A 21,315-nucleotide genomic window follows, 5' to 3' on the forward strand; every position below is an offset into this window, starting at 1 on the left:
TTCCATCTAAATATTTTATTTTTATAACTCACCAAATTTATTTTTACAACCTGTAAAACCTGGGGGGGAGGGGAATTTATCACCAAAAAACACAGGTGGATCAAATAACTGATTATTTTTTGTTTGATAAAAGTATTAAGATTTTTAAATAAGATTTTGGCCATTTTTAACATTCATTTTTTTATTTGAAGGAAAGTTTTGCTTCCTTCTCTCCCTCCCTCCCCACTTCCCAAGATAGTAAGCAATCTGATACAGATTTTTTACAAGCATAATGTAAAACATTTTTCCATATTACTCTTTTGTGAAAAAAACTAAAAAAAACAAAATGAAGAAGTATAATATTTTTGGTTTATATCCAGACTAAGTATTAGGATTAAATTTTATTTTAGAGTCTCTCTGAAAGCGTGCATAGTACAACCATAGTAGCAGACAGGATAATGGGGATGACATAAACTTATCTTTTTTCCTATCTTGTTTCCATATGATTTTGATTTCTTCTACTAGGTGTGGAAAATATTTAAGTTTTTTTCTTTCGTTTAGTTGAGAGATTATCAGAATCTCATTTGATGACATCTATTAAAATCAGTTCCATATGTGATATCCCACTGCATTTTTTGTTGGATTCTCGTGGATAGTTTGAGATATGCATTTGTAACATAAATATTTATTATTTGTCAGTCCATGAATGATAAGAAGCTTCAGATGTATAATTCTAGCCACCAGGTCATGCCTTGCTAGGTGTTGGATAGGCGAGATGTTGCAGCTGTCTATCATCTGCCACTTTCTACACATCCCTGACAGAGTCTGCATTTATCACATTTTAAGGATTAACTTCTATGATTTTTAGTGGCAATCATCTGCTTCCAAGTTATTGTCAGAAACTCCCCTGTTTCCACAAACAAACCTTCACGACAGTTATTTCTTCAACGCTTACTTAATAATATATTCCTGTTTGAGTTACTCTTAGAGAACCTTTTGATTTCATTCTCCCATCCTAGCTATTTCATAGACTCCATCTGGAAGGAAATAACTTTGAGTTACACCAGACAAACTACTGCCATTCTTCATGTTTATTCAGGGAAGTGATATACCCTAATACCAAAAAAGTACTTCTCTAGATTCTTGACCTGTTTGTCATGTGTTCTGAGAATGTCTCTCAATCCTCTTCCTCTTTTTTGGCAAGTCTGTCTATACCTTTCTATAGAAACCCAAGAGTTTCATTAATAGGCATAAAAATAACCTGTCTGAAGTAGAGATCTGGCCTTGTCACTCCTCTACTTAAGAAGCTTTAGTGGGGGGCAGCTGGGTGGCTCAGTGGATTGAGAGCCAGGCCTAGAGATGGGGGGCGGGGTCCTAGGTTCAAATCTGCTCTCAGACACTTCCCAGCTGTGTGACCCTGGGCAAGTCCCTTGACCCCCATTGCCTAGCCCTTACTGCTCTTCTGCCTTGGAACCAATACACAGTATTGATTCTAATTTGGAAGATAAGGGCTTAAAAAAAAAAAGAAACTTCAGTGACTCCTGATTGTTCTAGGATAAAATAAAAACTTTTCAGGATAACATTGAAAAACCCTCATAGTCTAGCTAGAGGCTACCTTCCTAGGCTTATTTCAAATTATTCCTTTGCATACAAATTATAGTCTAGTCAATGTGGTCTACTTGCTATTCCTGGAACTCAAGACTTCATCTCCTGCTTCCATCCCCCATACCTGAAATATACTCATTCAGCTTTAAATTCTCTCATTTCCATCAATTCTCTGCTCAGATGCCACCTGTGCCCTTTTCTGATCCCGTTAGTTAAACAACTGTTCTTCAAATCATATTGTATTCACTTATCTGGATATGATAAACCTCCTCAAGGAACTGTTTTTAATGCTTACTTTTATATGCCCAGAATATAGATAGTGGGTCTAGGTGAATGGGAAGACAGTGTGGTGCCTTTGATAGCATTAGGGAGGCCAGGAAGAGGGGGGAATAATTTGAAGAGAAAGATAATGAGTTCTGTTTTGAACACACTGCATTATTGATGTGCATGAGACATTCAATATGATGTGTATGAGAGGGAATTGGTGACATAAAATGAGCCCAGAAGAAATATCAGGGCCAAATATGCACTAGATCTGGAAATCTAATGATCACTGGCCTGAAGAAGATTGGAGAAAACGCACCTTTTTATCTTCTTTGAAGCTGTAGGGGATAATGAGTATGGCATGTTGCATATATTGTCAGAAATAGTCAGTTCAATTGTTACTTTTGATGAATTGCTCGTTTTTCCCCATAATTTTTTTTTTGCTAAAAGTGTACCACCTGGGCTACTCTATTCTCAGGTTCAAATTATTCTGTGGGACCCCAGCTGAGCCTGTTCCTGGTTCCCTTTCTCAGGGATGTTTGCTGACACTAGTTCTGGGCTTAAAGAGCAGCAAAGTTGTATCCTAAGAGTGAAATGGAAATTTTAGAAAAGGAGGAGAGGTTCGGAACAGCTGCTATGGAGAAAAGAACCCCCCAGTTTTTTCCAATGGGTTTGTGATTCCGAAGACACAGTGGCAGCTACCAGCTGCCTGGGGTTGGATGAGCAATCTGGGGTGGAAGCAGGAGATCAGGAGTAGAGTTGCTGGTTTTCCTAATATTGAATCATCCTTGCATTCCTGGTATGAATCTTACCTGATCATTGTGAATAACCCTCGTGATCATTTGCTGGGGTCTTTTTGCTAGTATCCTATTTAAGATTTTTGCATCCATATTCATTAAGGAGATTGGGCTGTAGTTTTCTTTTTCTGTTTTTGATCTGCCTGCCTTTGGAATCAGTACCATATTTGTATCGTAAAGGATTTTGGAAGAACTCCTTCTTTGCTTATTCTGTCAAATAGTTTGTATAATATACGGATTAGTTGTTCTCTGAATGTTCGATAAAATTAATTTGTGCATCCATCTGGACCTGGGGATTTTTCCTTAGGGAGTTCTTTGATGGCTCGTTCAATTTCTTTTTCTGATATGGGGTTGTTTAGGTACTCGATTTCTTCCTCTGTCAGTCTAGGCAATTTATATTTTTATAAATATTCATCCATATCACCTAGATGGCCATATTTATTGCCTTATAATTGACAATAGTTTTTAATGATTGCCTTAATATCCTCTTCAGTAGAGGTGAGGTCTCCCTTTTCATCCTGGATACTGTCAATTTGGCTTTCTTCTTTCCTTTTTTTAATTAGATTGACCAGTACTTTGTCTATTTTATTTGTTTTTTTTCAAAGTACCAGGTTCTACTCTCATTTATTAAATCAAATAGCTCTCTGATATTCAATTTCTTAATTTCTCCTTTGATTTTTAGGACATCTAATTTAGTCTTCGTCTGAGGGTTTTAATTTGTTCACTTTATAGTTTTTTAATTTGCATGCCCAGTTCATTGACCTCTGCCTAATTTGTTAATAAATGAACTCAAGGATATAAATTTTTGTTAATTTGTTAATTAATGAACTCAAGGATATAAATTTTCCCCTGAGTACTCTTTGGCTGCATCCCATAGATTTTGAAAGGATGTCTCATCATTGTCATTTTCTTCAATGAAATTATTAATTGTTTCTATGATTTGTTCTTTAACTGATTTTGGAGAACATATTGTTTAATTTCCAATTAATTTTTGATTTGCCTCTCCATGTACCCTTACTAATTATTATCTTCATTGCATTGTGATCTGAGAAGGTCACATTTATTATTTCTGCTCTTTTGCACTTGTTTGCAATGTTTTTAAGGCCTAGTGCATGGTCAATCTTTGTGAATGTACCATGTGCTGCTGAAAAGATGTATTCCTTTTTGTCCCTATTTATTTTTCTTCATGTATCTACTAACTCTAATTTTTCATTCACTTCTCTTACCTATTATTCATTTTTTGGTTTGATTTATCTAGTTCATATAGAGGAAGGTTCAGGTCTCCCACTAGTACATTTTTTCTATCTATTTTATCCTTGAGCTCCACTAGTTTCTCCTTTAGAAATTTGGATGCTATGCCACATGTTGAGTATTGCTATTTCCTCATTGCCTATACTGCCTTTTATCAGGATGTAATTACCTTCCCTATGTCTTTTAATTAGATCTATTTTTACTTTGGCTTTGTCAGATATCATGATTGCGACGTCTGCCTTCTTTTTATCAGTTGGTGCCCAATAGATTTGGCTCCCTCCTCTTACTTTTAACCTATGTGCATCTACCTTCCTCATGTGTATTTCATGTAGACAGCATATGGTAGGGTTTTGGTTTCTAATCCACTCTGCTATTTGCTTGTGTTTTATGAGTGAGTTCATTCCATTCACATTCAGAGTTATGATTACCAGCTATGTGTTTCCCAGCATTTTGATTTCCACTCCTAGTCCTGCCTTTTCTTCTTTCACTATTTCCTTCTACACTAATGTTTTGCTTTTAATCAGTCCCCCTAATTCTCACCCTTCTTTTACTTTCCTTTCTACCCCCTCCTTTCTTATTCCCCTCTTATTTTCTTTACAGTCTTTTTAAACTACCCCCCACCCTCTCCCTCCCTTGTACTGCTTCCCTCCCCACAAATCTATTTGTTACCCATCTACTCCCCTATAGGGTGTGAATCTATTCTCTGCCCCCAATGTATTTGATTGTTCTACCCTCTTTGAGTCAATTTCAAAGCACAGAAGAATTGAGTATTTCCTATCTCCAACCTCTTTACCCTTCCAGTATATTGATGTTCTCCCCCCCCACCATGAGCTTCTTTGTGTCATATAAATTTACCCCCTTTTGTTTCTTTTCCCATTTCTTTTAATATTAACCTCTTTTTTTAGCTCTAGTTGTGTGTGTGTGTGTGTACATATTTATGTCTTGGCATTTCATCCTATACAGTTTGTCACTGTTCCCTCTAAAAGTGATTCTTCTAGCTACCCAGGTAATAATAACAATTTTAATAGTTACCAATGATCTCTTTTCTTATAGGGATACATATTTTAACTTATTGGGTCTCTTAAAGAAAGTTTTTTTGTTTTTTGTTTTGTTTCTCTTTTTTCCCTCTTTTTAAATTACCTTTTGATGATTCTCTTGAGTTCTGTGCTTGGGCATCAAATTTTCTGTTCAGGTCTGGTCTTTTCTTTACAAATGCTTGGAATTCTTCTATTTTGTTGAATGACCATACTTCCCCCTGTAAGAATATAGTCACTTTTGCTGGGTAGTAGATCAAGTTCCCTTGCTTTCTAGATTATCATATTCCATGCCTTTTGATCCTTCAGTATAGATGCAACTAGATCCTGTGTTATCCTCACTGTGGTTCCATGGTATCTGAATGACTTTTTCTTAGCAGCTTGTAATATTATTTTCTTGGTCTGATAGTTCTTGAATTTGGCTCTAACATTCCTGGGTGTTGTCACTTAGGGATTAAGTACAGGAAGTGATCTGTGGATTCTTTCGATCTCCACTTTTCCCTCTTATTCTAGAATATTGGGGGAGTTTTCTGGGATAATTTCCTGTAGTGTGCTGTCCAGGCTTTTTCTTTTGTAATGGTCTTCCAGTAGACCAATGATTCTTAAGTTGTCTTTCTTGGAACGATTTTCTAAATCTTCTGTTTTGTAAATGAGATCCTTCATATTTTCCTCAATTTTTTCATTCTTTTGATTTTATTTCATAGTGTCCTGCTGCCTTGTGAAGTTGCTTGCTTCTAATTGTTGTATTCCAGTTTTCAAAGACTGGATTTAATCTCTGGCTTTTTGGTCATCCTCCTTCTGGTCTGATTTTCTTTCATCTTTTTTGCCTCATCTTTCATCTCCTTTGCCTCATTTTCAAGCTTATTAATTTCGGCTTTCAAGACATTGTTTTATGTTTCCGGATGACTTATCTTGCTTTATAAGTTCTTTTCCCAGTTGTCTTCAACCTCTTTTAATTGTGTTTTGAATTGTATTTTGAGTTCTTCCAAAGCCTGTATCTAATTCATTGGTGTTTCTGGTTTTTTTTTTTTTGCTTGGTGTTTCTCATCCTCCTCTGTTCTATTTGTTCTTTGTTCATTGCCTGAATAGAAGCTGTTGATTGTAATTTCTTTTTTCTTTTTCTGTTGTTTGCTCATATTTATGCCCTTCTTTACTCCCTACAGTTGCCTGTGCTCTTCTTCCTCTCTTTTTTTTTTTTTGGTTGGATTTGAGGTTTGGGGCTTTTCTGTCAGCCTTCACCCTTGGAACTTAGTCAGCAAATCTCTCTGCGCACTCTGTGGTGTAGGGGTGTTGTAACTTGAGCTTTCCTGCCCTCTAAACGCTTTGATGGGATTAAGTTCAGCTGGGTTGAACTGGATGTGCCCTGAGGCCAAAACCTTGGGAAGTGGGGGGGGGGACTGCAACTAGGCTACTTGCTCTGTACTCTGCCCTTCTTCTCCAACTACTTCCCCACTGCCTATGTTCAACGCTCTGAGCCTGGCACAGGTTTTTCCACAAGGTACGCCCTCTAGACATCACCTTTGCCTGTCCAGAGGTTCCAGCTGCCTCTGGAGGCTTAGCACTCTAGGTGGGGAAGGGGCCTGTGACCTTCCTTCTTCCTTCCCTTTAAATCCAAGTGTTCTCTAATTCAGGCTTTTGGGAGAGTGTATCTTTTAATTTGAGTCCAGCAGGAGGGTTCTTTGTCTCTGTATTGTTGTTAGGTTTGATTTTCAGTCCCCTAGGAGCATTTATTTTGTAATTGATAAAGAAGGGTTTTCAGAGGTCTGAACTTTTTCTGCCTCTATGCTGCCATCTAGACTCTGCCTCCCATACATTAACTTTTACCAAATCATTTGATCAACATTCTTTAATTATCCTACATACTTTGATTCCATGGATTCTAACAACAAACACGAAGCTTTAGGAGATAAATGTTTTCTCATCACAGGCATAGCACAGCTAGAGGACAGTTTCTCTTTAACCTGTGAAGTGCTTAGACATGCAGTTAAGCCAAGAGTGATTATTTGTTACACTAATCAAATACATAATCAATCAGATTTCTAAGGAGATAATCAGCACAGCATTGTTGCCAGGTGAGTGGGGTCAGAGGGTAACAAACATAACCCAGTTTTAAGAATTATTCTAATATCAGACTTTCATTTTATGTTTCACTGAAGTATCTAAGATGTATTGCCTTGGCTATAGTTAACATAAAACAAATCAGTGAGGTGGAATGTACCAGCCTCTCCAAGAAAGGCAATTAATCTACTGAACCAGGGAGGCTTGTCATCCCTAGCCTGTATAGGGGTAGAGAATCTAAATACAGCTTTCTTAGGGGTTTTATCCCTAAAAAGAAGGTCCCATCTATGATCCTTTATCTAAATGGGTACATAGGAATCCTTAGGTTTAATTTTGTCAGTGGTATATCTTGGCAATATTCGTGGGGGGATAGAGTGGGACATCTATTTCAACCCTGCAGGCATTTTGCTCTCATCTATGTTTTCCTGGGGCTGGGTAAGAATAATAATCATAACAATTCCAATAATAGGGTGTGTTAGTAAGAGAAGTCACATGGGGGGGTCTGAGTGGGTATTTCCATCCTTCCTGGGGGCCACCGGGTGCCGTCCCCTGTTTCCACCTGTGACCGTGATGGCTCCTGGCAGCAGGCAAATGAGTTTTCTAGAGAAGCTGTCACTGAATTCCTTTTGATAGAATTGACTCCAGAACTGGACAACTCTACAACTTTGAACATTAGCTTCACAATGATCAATAGGAATATAGGCTTAGAAACTTAATTCTCTCTGCCTTGAACTGTCCATGGCATTACCAATGTTCATGTATGAGAACTCTCATGCCAGAGGAGTCATGGATAGCGGAAATCTTTTTATGCGGTGGCCCTTTCATTCTCAGTTATTCATTTAACCGTGGCAACATATAGACCAGCATCTAGTATCAAATGTACCATGGAAGCATGAAAGTTAGTCCTTCCATTTAAAAGTCCATAATGAGGCCTGTGACACTCAGCAACTGTCTGGCTCAGTCTGAGGAGTATTTCACTAAAGTAGATATTTGAGAAATGCTGCCCAAGAGCTCTATCCAAGCCAGGGCATACTTGAACTAGTAAATGGCCAAATTAGAACGCAAAAGCACAGTAGGACCTCATAGTCAAATCTTTTGACTCCCACATCCAGAGTTCTTTCCTTTATAGTCCTTTATATGGACTAGGAAAGGTTTGGGAAACTTAGTGGCAATGACAGTAAAGAACGAGGTCATTTATTTCCAACTCCAGCTTCCCATGAGGTCATGGAAGAGGTAGAGACATAAGAAGTTGTCATTAGAGAAGAGAATCCCCAAGTCTGACATCTTGGAAGCAGGACGGTTCTAAGAGCTGATGAGCTCCCAGTGGAGACAAATGGAAATGGAGTAGAAATAGGATTCATTGAAACTGAGGGATGCTGAAGCCATAACGTTGGCAGGATTTTGACAAATGTTAGATGGAAGACCACAGTCGAGAGAACACTTTGACCCGATGAGAATTTCCTTTTCCTATACTATACTAACTATTACCTCAGAACTAGATGAGAAGGCCCCGATCAATTCCTGTATGCTAGAGAGGGTTCCTGCTTTGGATCACAGCCTCCAGCCAGACTGTAGGCTTTTGTCTTTCCTTTGTTCTTAGGAAGCCAAAAGAACGACCCAAAGGATTTACATTGATCCTTTTCTGCATGGCAAACCTCGGGCTAAGAGTGTGATGAGCCGCCTCCTAATTAGCTATCTAATAATCAGGGGTGTCTTGGGATGCTCAAGGGAGGAGCTGAATAATGGGTGGAGATTACGGAGATAATCGCCTGACCAGACTTGACCAGTCAATTGATAAATTATTTTGAAATGAATAAGTAGTGCAGCTGGAGAATCGTAATCTTTCCAGATCATAGAACTAGAAGGGGCCTAGTAGGCTACCTGGTCCAACAATCTCACTTTGCACAGCATGAAGCTACTTCTCCAAAGCTGCAATGAGGAATATTACAACGATAAATACTGGAGCCCAAATCTGAAGGCGGGTCCTTGATTTTACTCCAAAGCAAGTGTCAGGAAAGCGAGATAGCTTAAGTATGGATAGAGATGGTGAAAGTTTTTATTTAGGGATAGTGGCTAGATACTGAATCATGGAATTACTTCCTTAAAGGGACGGGGCACGGCTATCCGGAGATATGCCCAAGGCCAAAGTGTGGCAATACCACTTCTAGAAGAGGCGGAGGCCGCCACATGGAAGTGGGTTTATGTTGTCATCTGGAGCACAGTAGAAGGTCCTGGTAAAATATAAGCAAAAACAGATAGAGAGAAGGTTCGGGTCAAGCTAATTGGGGGTGAGAACGTGAGAACATATCCCAAGAAGAAGAAGTTTTTGGTGTTTTTTATCTTGTTTTGGTTTGTTTGTGCTTAGGATAATAGATGTGATCAGGAATTGAGAAAAGAAAAATGAGAAGACATTCCTTAAAGGGAGGAGAAGGCGGCCAGGGACTGAGTAGGCAGCTTTGATTCGCTAAAGCCAGTTCGGTGTTCCAGTCGGGATAATTGTGTGATGACGTGGGACTCTGTAAATCTGCTCCCTCTGCTTTTGCAGAAAGCAGCTTCCTAGCCTAGAGGACTTGGTCCTCGGTTTCACCGTTAGCTGCGAAGTAACTGCGCCCTCCCAACCTTGGTGGAATGGGAGATCCGATTATCAGGGAAGTAGTGGGAAGGATGCTGGGCTTGAGGGAGGAGATCTGCATCCATCGTTTGGCTACAGACCAACTTAAAGCTGCTGAGCCTTAGTTTCCTCGTCTGCAAAATGCAGAAAACAACGCAGTCTAAAGGTCCCAGAGCCAGGAGGGGGAGAGCTTCGGGAGGTGGCTTGAGGTCCTGCCCGGGTTTAAGCTACAGTCCTTTCATTTCTGCAGCTTTGCAGCCTGATCCGCACAGTAGGCCAGCCTCTTCTTGAAGTCACAGCATACACACACGGAGGACCATCTCTGCTCCTCTCCTCCGGCCTTCAATAATCCTCTGAGCGAAACGACTGGCCAGCAAATGTCACGCAGAGAAAGGTCTTGGCTTTTTTTCCTTTGACTTGGCCACATCTTCACAGCATTTTGTCAGCCCTAACTCGGCTAAATTGCTTCCAGAACATCCGGAAAGAGTGATGAGTATTTTGGGATTTGTTTTGTTTAGTTTTGAGTTTCCTGTTCCTTTTTCATATTAGAGCAGATGCAGAAAGATCCCTTTTGTCCGCAGCTCCCCCGTTCTCTACTTCCCCAAACACTGCCTTGGCCTCATCTCGTGGGGGTGGGGGCTAGAGAGTACATTTGAAGCCCCCAGGACCAGGTCAAATGTAAGCTAGAGCTGTCATCTGTCCCCCTCCCCCAGCCTCGCCCTCCGCCTTCCTCTTGGCCTGCTTCTCATTTCCCTTGAGACGTCTAAATGTTGTTCTGTGTTCAGCGGAGCTAATAGGTTCCCAACATCACCCGCCTCTCGCCTTGCCATTCTCCTTTGAACGAGGAATGGCGGTCTCTCACAATAGAAGACGGCGGCTACAATTCAAAATAGAAATTCTGTGTGGAGAACGACGTGTTCTCGGCTTCTTCTCTTCCAAGATCCCTGCGCTGACGCTGCTGGCCCTGGTCTGGAGACCGTCCCTCGCGGAGATGCTCTAAGAGTCAGCCGAGAGACCGCCAGCTGCCAGGAAAGCAGCGCCTGTTTCACAGCAGGGCTACAATGGTTGAGAAGGCGCGCTCTGCGGCACACTTCGTTACCCAGCGCTCCACAGATGGCAGAGCACCACCGCACTTGTTTTGTCTCAGATTTCACAAGCAACCATGAATGGCGAGAACATAAAGGACTTTATGTGCAAATATGGCTCAGTTAAACGCAACTTGCTTTTCCTTTCTTAAGTATATAATCCTTGCAGCATGTTACCTGCAGAGCCATACTGGCGAGAGGCTTGCTTCTGGACTCCCTGATAAACCAATACTGCGGGGCCACTGGAAACTCTCGTCGCAGATCCTGGGCTCCTCAGAACTCCCCCTTCACATGGGAGGCTCCTTTCTTGCTCCTCCAGTTGGTGATGACTTGACGTTTTGGACCTAGATCGGGTGTCCATTTGGACACTGTTGTGGCATCAATGTAAGCGCTCGGCTTACACCCAGCTTCAGCGATTTCAGCCTCTGCGCGAATGGCAAAGTGGCGCTTTTGTCTCCTCTTTCCCAAACGTATTCTATCAATTTCGTTTTCTTATGGCTGTTGCTGACCCCTTCGGACACATTCCACAATAAGATTCATAATAGACATCCTGGCTTGCCTTGTTGGAAAGGCCTCGGGTTTATCTCCGTGGCATGCAATGCTAACTCTTGATCATTAGGTAGCTACTAGTTCCCAGACTCAAGAGGCCCATTCATTCTTATTTGTATCGTTTTTAACAGAAATGAGGGTCGTCTTTGTCCAGTGTTTTTCTGAATATATATGATCCTGTGGTTTTGATTTTTGATTTTTCCCATATTAAACAGACCTTGTATGTCTATAGAATAGAAAGCAAAACGATGATCTTTATTCCGTTGATCCAACTACCTTTTGAAATTTAATTTTCAAATATTTTTCCAAATTTCCATGATTCATTTTCTACCCCCTCCTCTTCCCTCTCCATTCCCAGAGCCAACAAGAAATTCCACTGGGTTGCCCAAATGTTATCACTTGATACCTCTTTTCATAGTATTCAATAGAGCGAGCTTTTAGGGCCGAAACCCCAAAGCCCATCCCATGTATGCATATGGTAAGTGCTATCATATGTTGTTGGTTTTGCATTTCTACCCCCAGAGTTCTTTCTCTCAGTGTGGTTAGCGTGCTTTCCCACAAGTCCTTCAGGCCACAAGTCCTGGCTTGTTGCATTGCTGCTAGTAGCAATGTTTTACTTTCTGGGTACAACGTTTGATTTTGATTTTTTTACATTAATATGTTCTATTCCATACATGATTCTTCAACGATTTAACCAACCGTGAATTGCTGTTGTAAACTCTGTTTGGCCATAATATACATTGGTGGACGCATTATTGAAGACTTCTTGGTGATACTTAATTGAACATTTTTGAGTTGTTACTCATTAGTGACACCGGCCTATTTTTGTGTTTTTCTGATTTGTTGTTACCTGCCTAATAGTTTTACCAATTTTACTTTTTAATTATCTTCTGTTTTTACTTAGCAATTCAGTGGATTGATTTATTCCTCCCGGCAACTTCCAAATTTCTTTGGAAAGAAGTTTGCCAGTTACTCGTAATGATCTTGGTGTAACTATTATTTAGTGGGATGGACGTGAGCTCTCTTTATTAGGTAGCCATTTTTATTTTCTCCTACCATGTACTTCAGTAGTGGTCGTCTATGGTTACTTCACTTGAGCTTCAATGATGAAATGATATGTAGTTACTCTTATCCTTGCTTTGCCTCTTCAGGGTCTAAGGCTCCACGACATTTCTTTAGCTTTGCTGTTCACTTGGTTTTACTCCTTTTCCAGCCTTATTCCCAAATTGGGATTTTGTATCAGGTCAGTCTACGTGCACTTATTGTGTTGATCTGTATCATCTGGGGTCTTATTCAGACCTGGGGCCTGAGCTGGTGCCAAGACGAGGTGAAGAATCTCATCAGCTGCCCCAGGAAGCACAGCAGACAGCAGACAGGTACTCTGACCTTGGATAGTCTGATACAGGCAATGCCCCAATTCATCCACTGTTTCCCTCTGAATCCTCGCCTGACAGGCTTCTGGCTCCGTCCAGACTCACCTGACGACCTTACACCAACAGTGCTTCCCTAGCTGTGCTTTTGAGCTCCACTTTTCTGGATGGACCTGTTCTCAAGTGCTCCCAGTTGTCTCTTTATAGACTAACAAAATTCACTTCTTGTGCTTTCTTCATCATTGCTCAGTCCAGTGCTCTTTTCTTATCTGGGCTGGAGTAATTGAGAGAGAGCCCAGTCTGGGGTTTTCTGCTTGCTCTTATTCTGCCAGCTTATCACTTTTGGCCACATCCCTTGGGGGATTAGGTAGGTACTGTTTGGCACATTTATTTTATTTTTATTTTTGTCATCATGCAAAACAGACTTCCATACTGGTCATACATCACCAAAGCGGCACAATAAATGCGAAGATACACTGAGTGAAAGACAACTCCGACAGTTCCTTTCCTGGAGGAGGGTAGCCTTCCCAGCCATAGTTCTTTCAAGATTGTCCCAGTTCATTGTGTTGCTGAGAGTAGCCAAGTTTTCACAGATGATCATTGTACAATATTGCTGTTATTGTGTACACTGTTCTCCCAGTTCTGCTTATTTCACTTTGCATCAGTTCCTGCAGATCTTTCCAGCTTTTCTGAAATCATCTGGTTTATCATTTCTTATAGCACTACAGTTTTCTAATACCAACGTGTACCACAGTTTGTTCAGCCATCTCCCTGTTGATGGACATCCCCTCAAGTTCCAATTCTTTGCCACCACAAAAAGAGCTGCTATAAATATTTTTGTACAAGTAGGTCCTTTTCCCTTTTTTGTGATTTCTTTGGAATACAGACCCAGTAGTGGTATTACCAGCTCAAAGGGTATGCACAGTTTTATAGCCCTTTGGGCATAGTTCTAAATTGCCCTCCAAAATAGTTGGATCAGTTCATAACTCCACCAACAATGCATTAGTGTCCCATTTTTGCCATATCTCCTCCAATGTTTACCACTTTACTTTATTGCTATATTGGCCGATCTGATAATTGTGAGGTGGTAACTCAGCGTTGTTTTAATTTGCATTTTTTGAATCAAGTGTGATATTTGATTATTGATGGCTTTGATTTCTTCATCTGAAAATTCCCTGTTCATATCCTTTGACCATTTGTCAATTAGAGAATAGCTTGTATTCTTATACATTTGACTTAGTTCTTTATAAATTAGAGAAATTAGACCTTATTCAGAGATGTATGTTATTAAAAAATTTCCCAATTTGTTGTTTCCCTCCTAATCTTGGTTAGATCAGTTTTGTTTGTACAAAAGCTTTTTAATTTAACATAATCAGAATTGTTCATGGTAAGATACTCTTCTAATACTTTCTATCTCTTGTTTGGTCATAAATTCTTCCCTTCTCCAAAGATCTGCCAGGTAAATTATTCTGTGTTCCCCAATTTGGTTATGGTATCACCCTTTATATCTTAATCATTTATCCATTTTGAATTTATCTTGGTAAAGGGCAGTAATGATAAACCTTTTAGAGACTATGTGCTGTGCCTTCCCCCCACCCCCCAGAGACCCGATGCCACATGCCTTGTGCCCTACCATTATCCCAGACAGGGGAGGAAATGCTCCCATTGGGCTACTGGGCAGAGGGGCGGGTGAAGTGAAAAAATGTCCTCAATATGGTGGAGAGGGGGAAGGGAGCAGCTTCCCCTAGTCCCTCTGCCTTTCTAGTAATGAACTCTGGTGGGTGATGGCTCACGTGCCCATAGAGAGGGCTCTCCATGCCCTTTTTGGCACTTTTGCCATAGATTCACCTGCATGGGTATAGGATGGGAGATATTGGTCTATCTTCTGCCATACTGTTTTCCAGTTTTCCCAGCAGTTTTGTTTGGAATAAGTGAGTTCTTATTCCCAAATCTGGGATCTTTGGGTTTATCAAATACTAGGCTGCTAAGGTAATTTATCTGTATAGTGTGTCTCTAGTCTACTCCATTGATCTACCATTCTATTCCTTGGCCAGTACTGTAGGAATGAAATAAGAAATATATTGATTAAGTATTGATCAAGATAAGGACTTTTAAGAAGGTGTCTCTGGGACAGTAGGAAAGAGTTCTGTGCATAAAATGAGAACTTGAAAGGAGGGAAGCAGGCAAAGGTCTGACAGTTGGTCATGGTCTGGGAGTTACTCTCTGGCTTCTGGTAAAGACAGACTCAACTCAGACCTTGCTCTCTGGTGGTGGTAAGGAAGAGAGAACTCTAACCAGCGTAAGAGGGTTTTCTACTTTCCTTACTGCAAGAATTCATCTTGAAGAAGAAGGTCTATTTTCCTGAACTCTGGAAGCCATCTCAGAGTTACTGTCTGGTTAGTTAGCCTCTGCCACATTGGGCTAACTGACTCTACTTACTTGGAGACACTGTTAACAAAATTAAGTTGTTTTAATAAGGATTATAGGTTAGATTTATTCAGTTAGCATGTTTTATGGAGTTTAGATAATAAGAAGTGCAGAGTAGCTTCAAGAAACAAGACTTTGCCATGAGGCAAACATAGAAAAGTGGGTGGAGAAAGTAGTTTTCTTAGATTTAGGGCATCCTATTTACTAATCCTTACCTTATTTGTTGTTATAGATTATAATAATAGATTTTTATATAAATATTTAGTCTCCAAGCAGTCATGTACTGGCCTAGTGAAAGGAAGTCACTCCTGGCTTTCCTTCAAGGAGGAGAGCCGAAAGATACTTTGTGATCATCAAGCAAAGTATTCTAACACAGCATCCTTCTCAATAACATCATTTAAAATCCCAACACTTCGTTTGGAATTTCAGAACCTACAAACTCCATTTTGGGGCAACAACTGCCATTTACCCATTTACCTGGCATTTCGGAATTCTCACTCACAGCAAGGATCTGGGGAGACATTAGAACTCGAGCAGCTGCTGACAGGGTGCAAACCTGTGTGTGGAACTCTAGGGGGATCAACTCACCCAGCTCTTTAAAGCTGCTTGTGTTTTTTTGCTGAGGCAATGGGGCAGCACATTTTTCAAATTAATCAGTCCACTTTTTTATTCACAACCATGCCTGCACAAGTACATGATTTAATTGGTTCTGAAATTTTAAAACCTGTGTTGTCCATGACAATACAACAAACTTTATCCTATTTCCCTCTATTGTTTTTGATCCTGGTCTGTTTGTATAATTTACAGTTGTGACCTAATCTAACTTTGATTTTTGGTCGCCAGGGGAAATCCCAAATAAAATACCCAAGTCAGTTTGGAAATATATGGTGGTTTAATCAATATATAGGGAATAAATAAGAGAAGAGAGAGGGAAAAGTATAGGGGTTCTCCCACCCAGCCTGTGCCAGGGGGAGTTCAAATTCCTCCACCACGAGGTCTTAGAAGATTAGAGGCTTTCTCTAAGAGGACAGTGTTTGGAAGGTAAAGGAGAGAAAAATAAGCCTAAACTCCAAGAGATCTCAGAGAAGAGCCTCACCTGAACTAGGCTACTAGGCTTCCTCCAGTATGGTATCAAGGAAAACTCACCACTAAACCTGGACAATAGCAGCCACCATGCCAAGATGCCACCACATTCAGCAAGCTGCCGCCAGCCACCTCTCCACCGTCAAAGAGGCTAGAGAGAGAACATGATGCGAAATATACAGATGGTTTTACATCACTTCCTGTGTTTCACATGTACCAATGTTATCTTAGGCTTGACTTAGGACAGCAGGGGTCGGTCAGCTGTTTCTGATTTGTCATTTGCTACCACATGTCTATCATAGGCCATCCTCCTATATACTTAATCCTTAAGTATGGGTGTAGACATTCTTTAGACTAAGTAGGGTGGAGTAATCTCAAATTCACAATTTCCTGATTTTTGTTAGACTAAGTAGGGTGGAGTAATCTAAAGTTCACAGTATACAATGATTAGAGCTCTACTGACTATTATTAAGAGATGGAATAGGACCAATAGGAATGATGTTAAGGATCGACTACAATACCTGACCATAATTAGACTGCATAGAAGTACAATACATGGAATTTGCAAAAGCAAAAACAACCATACAGGGGATAGTGGAGCAAGAAGTAGTGAGGTTGGAGGGTGCAGAGAAACCTGATGCACCAACAAAGCTCCAAATGGAAACTAAGGCACTGGAAACAAACCCTGCACACATTTCCTCTATGAGAAATGCCAATGATTTCACAAGACATGGGGATCTGGCATTTAAGAGCCCTCCAAAGGTTTACTCAGGCAGACCTCAATGCCATAAAAGAAAAAAAAAGAATTCCAAAATTTGAGGATGAACAAGCAAGTAGTTGGGGAGTTTAAAAGGGTTATTAATGTTTTTGATCCTTCATATTGGGACTTTGAAGTTTTGATAGACGAATTTCTGACAAAATGTGAAAAACAACAAATTATTGAGAAAACCAACAAAAATCCCACAATTCCCAACTAGCCAGAATCTGACCCAGAATGGGACTATTCCTCAATTGCTGCGTACAGGAAATTCAGCATGGCAAGAGAAGCTATACTTGAGACCATGATGGCAAATTCCAAACTCCAGGGGACTAGGTCAAAGTTTGAGTGCATTAGGCAAGAGATAGGAGAGACTCCAGCTAGTTTCTTAGACCAAGTGATAGAATGAGTTGAAAAAATGGCTAGGATTTGATTTATTGACAGAGATTATCCTGTATATATACATATATATATATATATATATATATATATATAGCCATATACACCGTCAGTTTGTAAAAAATGCATGTTCTATTGTAAGAAACTTCTTTAGAAGCAGCTGCCCATTGAGAGCTATCAATGACCATGTAGTAAAATCTCACCCAGTTGTACCAAGCCCTGCAACAATTATCTCCTCCATACCAAATAGTGCAAAATACTTTATTGTGGTTGATTTATGTTCTGCTTTCTTCTCAATACCCATACCGAAGGACTCACAAAGGATATTTGCCTTTACATGGCAGGGAAATTCTTATTCCTGGACTAATTTGCCCCACGGTTACTGTGAAAGAATGAGTTTATTTTCCCAAATTCTGAATAAAGATCTAGAGAACACCCAAATTAAAGACAGCAAACTGATACACTTTGTGGATGATCTTTTGCTAGCTTCTCCATCAGCAAAAGTGTGTCGAAGGGACAGTAAATATCTTCTGTGTGAATTGTACAAGAAGGGACACAAGATATCACAAGCAAAACTACAGTGGTGTCTTCCTTGGGTTGAGTATCTTGGGTTTGTTCTGTCTGAGGAATCAAGAAGCATTTCTCAAAAAAGAGTAGCAGACATACAGATACTGAGTGCCCCCAAACCAAGGGGCAACTCAGAGCTATTTTAGGAACTACAGGGTTTTGCAGGCAATGGATACCAAACTATGGGGAGCTCATGAAACCACTCATGGCTTTAATTAGGAATGCAGAATCTGAACCTTTAAAATTAAAACCAGAACATCTGCAAGCCATTACACAACCGAAGGAAGCAATATTATCAGCTCCTGCTCTTGGTATTCCAGATAACTCCAAGCCACTTACACTCTTTGTGCATGAGAGAAAGAGAGTAGTATCAGGTGTGCTGGCACAGATCTTAGGAACAAATCATCATCCTATAGTATATTATAGTGCTCAAATTGATCCAATGGCAGCAGGGATAGCTCTGTGCTTACCAGGGATTGCAGCAACTGCATTGCTGGTTACAAAATCTGCAGATTTGATGTTAGGCTGTCTACTTATTATTTACTGTTCACATCAAGTTGAAGCTCTTTTGCTTAAATTCAGAACACAGGCATTCTCAGACCAATGTATATCTAGATATGAAATAGTGCTTTGGGGGAATGAGAATATAACACTCAAAAGATGCAATGTTTTAAATCCAGCTACATCATTGCCTGATTTGCCAATGGAGGGTCAGCCATTGCATGATTGTGAGACTATAGTTCAGTTAGCAGAGAGACCTAGACCAAATCTGTCAGACAAACCCCTCGATAATCCAGACATGATTATGTTCACTGATTGGTTCATCTTACATGCACAATGGTATAAGATTCACAGGGGCTGCAGTAGTAAATAAATTTCAAACTCCATGACTTGCTTTCCTGACTTTGCTCCTCAATATCTGTCTGATCGTGCACAAAACTCAGTGTTCTCTGTAAAATGTAGATGATGCTCACCTTACCTACCTTACAGGTCTGTTGGGAAGACTGGATTAGGTCATATTTGTAATGTGTTATATACATGTGAACTATTGATAATGGAAGGGATGATACTTATAGGAGAATTCTTTGCTTCTCATTAGCCCTTTTATCTAAAACTAGCCAAATCAATTTTTTAAATTGAGCTGAGGGAAAATGAATTTAATCTTAAACTGGATAGTTTTTTCCACCTGATCTTGCCTCTTATGAAACCCATATATTACTCTCTGCTAGGGAAGGTTGATATGAACTTTAGGGTGGGTTGTTTATAAGTTTAAAATGCTCATTCTATCCCTAGTCTCAACTATTGTTATGATGAATTGCCAGGCCCTAGGAGTCTGCAAGGACTCACTTGTTATTTTAGCAATGATCCAAAGCATGGTACTGTACAACCTTCAACAGAGCTTGAAATAAACAACATTTGGTTTTCTCCTTATACTGATGCATTATCTCTCTCTCTTTCTCTCTTTCTGAACTGAGAAAGGCACCTCTGGGTTTTTCCTTACCTTTTGGTTGTAGGAAATCCAATTAAGACTGCTCCAATTTTCCTTTTCTTGTTTGTTTTAGAAGAAAACTCTCTGGAAGAATCTTGCGGAGGTCTCCCACCTGTGGAAGAAGGAGATAGAAGAATGAGTCTGATTATGGAGTTGTCCACCCAAGTTTCGCTACAGACAGAAAAGATCAATCAGCTAGAAGAAGTTCTGGAGGAGAAGGAAAGGAAGATACAGCAGCTGGAAGCAGAGCGAGAGACTCCAATGTTCCAAATGGGAAGCCCTCCAGAATGTTTACCAGAAGCGCCGAGTGCTAGTAATGATAGAACTTCTGCAGTGGACATTGATTGACAATTTATAAAGATTGCTTAGTAAGCAGAAAATAAACGTGTATTAAGTGACATCAAGCTAGATACCAAACTAATCTCAAGTTCAGGATGATCTGTTGGAAAGAGACAGAGGAAAGAATTCAGAAGCAAAGACAAAGCCCATCCTTTGGATTCTCCATTACGTAGCCAGATATCTTCAGGGTCCAGGAAGTCAGACTTTCAGTCAGGGCTCTAATGGTATCTCTGAATCATTGGCCAGGCCTCCGCAGCAGTGGGGCATGTTGGGAGGGAGAGGCACGGAGGAAGTTAAGTAGCAAAGAAGCCCAATGAAGCTGCCCTTGGAGGAAGAAAATGGCCCAGACTCCTCTCCACAGCCGTTTATGAAAGGAGAATTGTCAAGCAGTGACAAAGTTTGAACTGGTGAACTCTGCGGGGAGGGTGCCAGGGAAGGAAAAGAAGCATTAGCGATTCAGCACAGTAAATAAGAATGTGTTCTGCTCTTTTGTGTCTCCCGTTTGTTTCTTTATGGTTACATTTAGATAGGGTTGTAGCCGTGAAATCAGACATTAGAAAGAATAAAAAGTGGTGGCTTAGCGGAAATCCCCTCCGCTGAGGAAGCCCACCCGAAGCCTGGCTTTCCCTCCGGAGGAAGGTTCTGTCTAGGTGAAATATGCCCTGCTGCCCAGATTGCAAACGCTGTCTGGGAAGGATCTCCTTCACTCACAGCCTGGGCTCAGCTCCGAGGAAAATTCACAAAATGGCCCTAAGCTGTGGCCGTGTGAAGCCTCTGCTAGAATCTGTTCCCTCTGTGGCCGCATGGAGGGATCTTGGGGTACTCCTACGCAGACTTTTTCATTGAGTTCATTGGAATTTGTAAGGAAGTAATTTCCATGTGTTAAGTCTTCCCAAGCTAGTCAGAGGTTACCTAGAAGGACAAAGAATCCAGAGCATTCCAGATCCTGGTGACTCCTTTGGATGCTGAAGATTTCTCGGCAGCTGCTCCCCTTTCATCCCAAAGGGAGCATCATCAGGGAAAGGCATGCGCAGGTGTGCCGTTACACCTCGGACTCGCTCTCGCTCTCAGTGCAGCCGTTCTCCTCTGCTCTGAGAGAGGGGGACTAGCCGAGCTTGGCCCTGAGGGACTTCTTCTTTATGGAACGCTTGACAGTTGACGGAGCTCCTTTAGACCTGCTATGTCACTTGACTCTTGTCATCTCTGTTTCCCTGATGGAAAGCTGTGACGCGCCTAAGGTCAAAAGCCAGACCACGGCAGAACGGAGCCTCAAGCCCAGGCCTCCTGACCACAGGCTCAATGCTTTTCCCACCTTGTGTTAGTGACTCGCCATTACAGGCGCTAAGATGGTGATCCCACCTATTCCCTTGAATTAGGAATCCAGACAGTACAGAGGCACAGACAAACGTGTGTTAGAAATGCAGTTCTCCACTGTTCGGCCTTGGAGGGCCTACAGAAATCTCCAAGTGGACAAACGAGTCCTCCCAAGTGACAAGGGGGCTCCTGGGGGGTGTCCTTGATCAGCCCGAGTCATGGATGTTTTCCGCCTGGGGCTCCCCATTACTGAGAAGCGCGGGTGGGCTACTTCCTGGATCATGCGCTGAAATTGCTTGGGGCCAAATTAGCCTTCCAAAGTGCCGGGTCTTAGGAA

At 40.9% G+C, this 21,315-nt stretch overlaps 1 protein-coding gene across 5 annotated transcripts in view; it reads left to right on the forward strand.

Annotated features, from left to right (window-relative positions):
- The window catches only part of CCDC192 (coiled-coil domain containing 192), a 285,306-nt gene extending 265,155 nt beyond the window's left edge, over nt 1-20,151 (forward strand). For all 5 annotated transcript variants that reach the window (XM_007497810.3, XM_056804533.1, XM_056804532.1 and 2 more), the window contains one exon: nt 19,399-20,151. In XM_007497810.3, the coding sequence (XP_007497872.1) occupies nt 19,399-19,673 (275 nt within the window). In that variant the 3' untranslated portion in view covers nt 19,674-20,151. The remainder of the gene's footprint in view (nt 1-19,398) is intronic.
- Nucleotides 20,152-21,315: the final 1,164 nt, after the last annotated feature.

Source organism: Monodelphis domestica, chromosome 7, assembly GCF_027887165.1.
Source record: "Monodelphis domestica isolate mMonDom1 chromosome 7, mMonDom1.pri, whole genome shotgun sequence".
NCBI lineage: Eukaryota > Metazoa > Chordata > Mammalia > Didelphimorphia > Didelphidae > Monodelphis > Monodelphis domestica.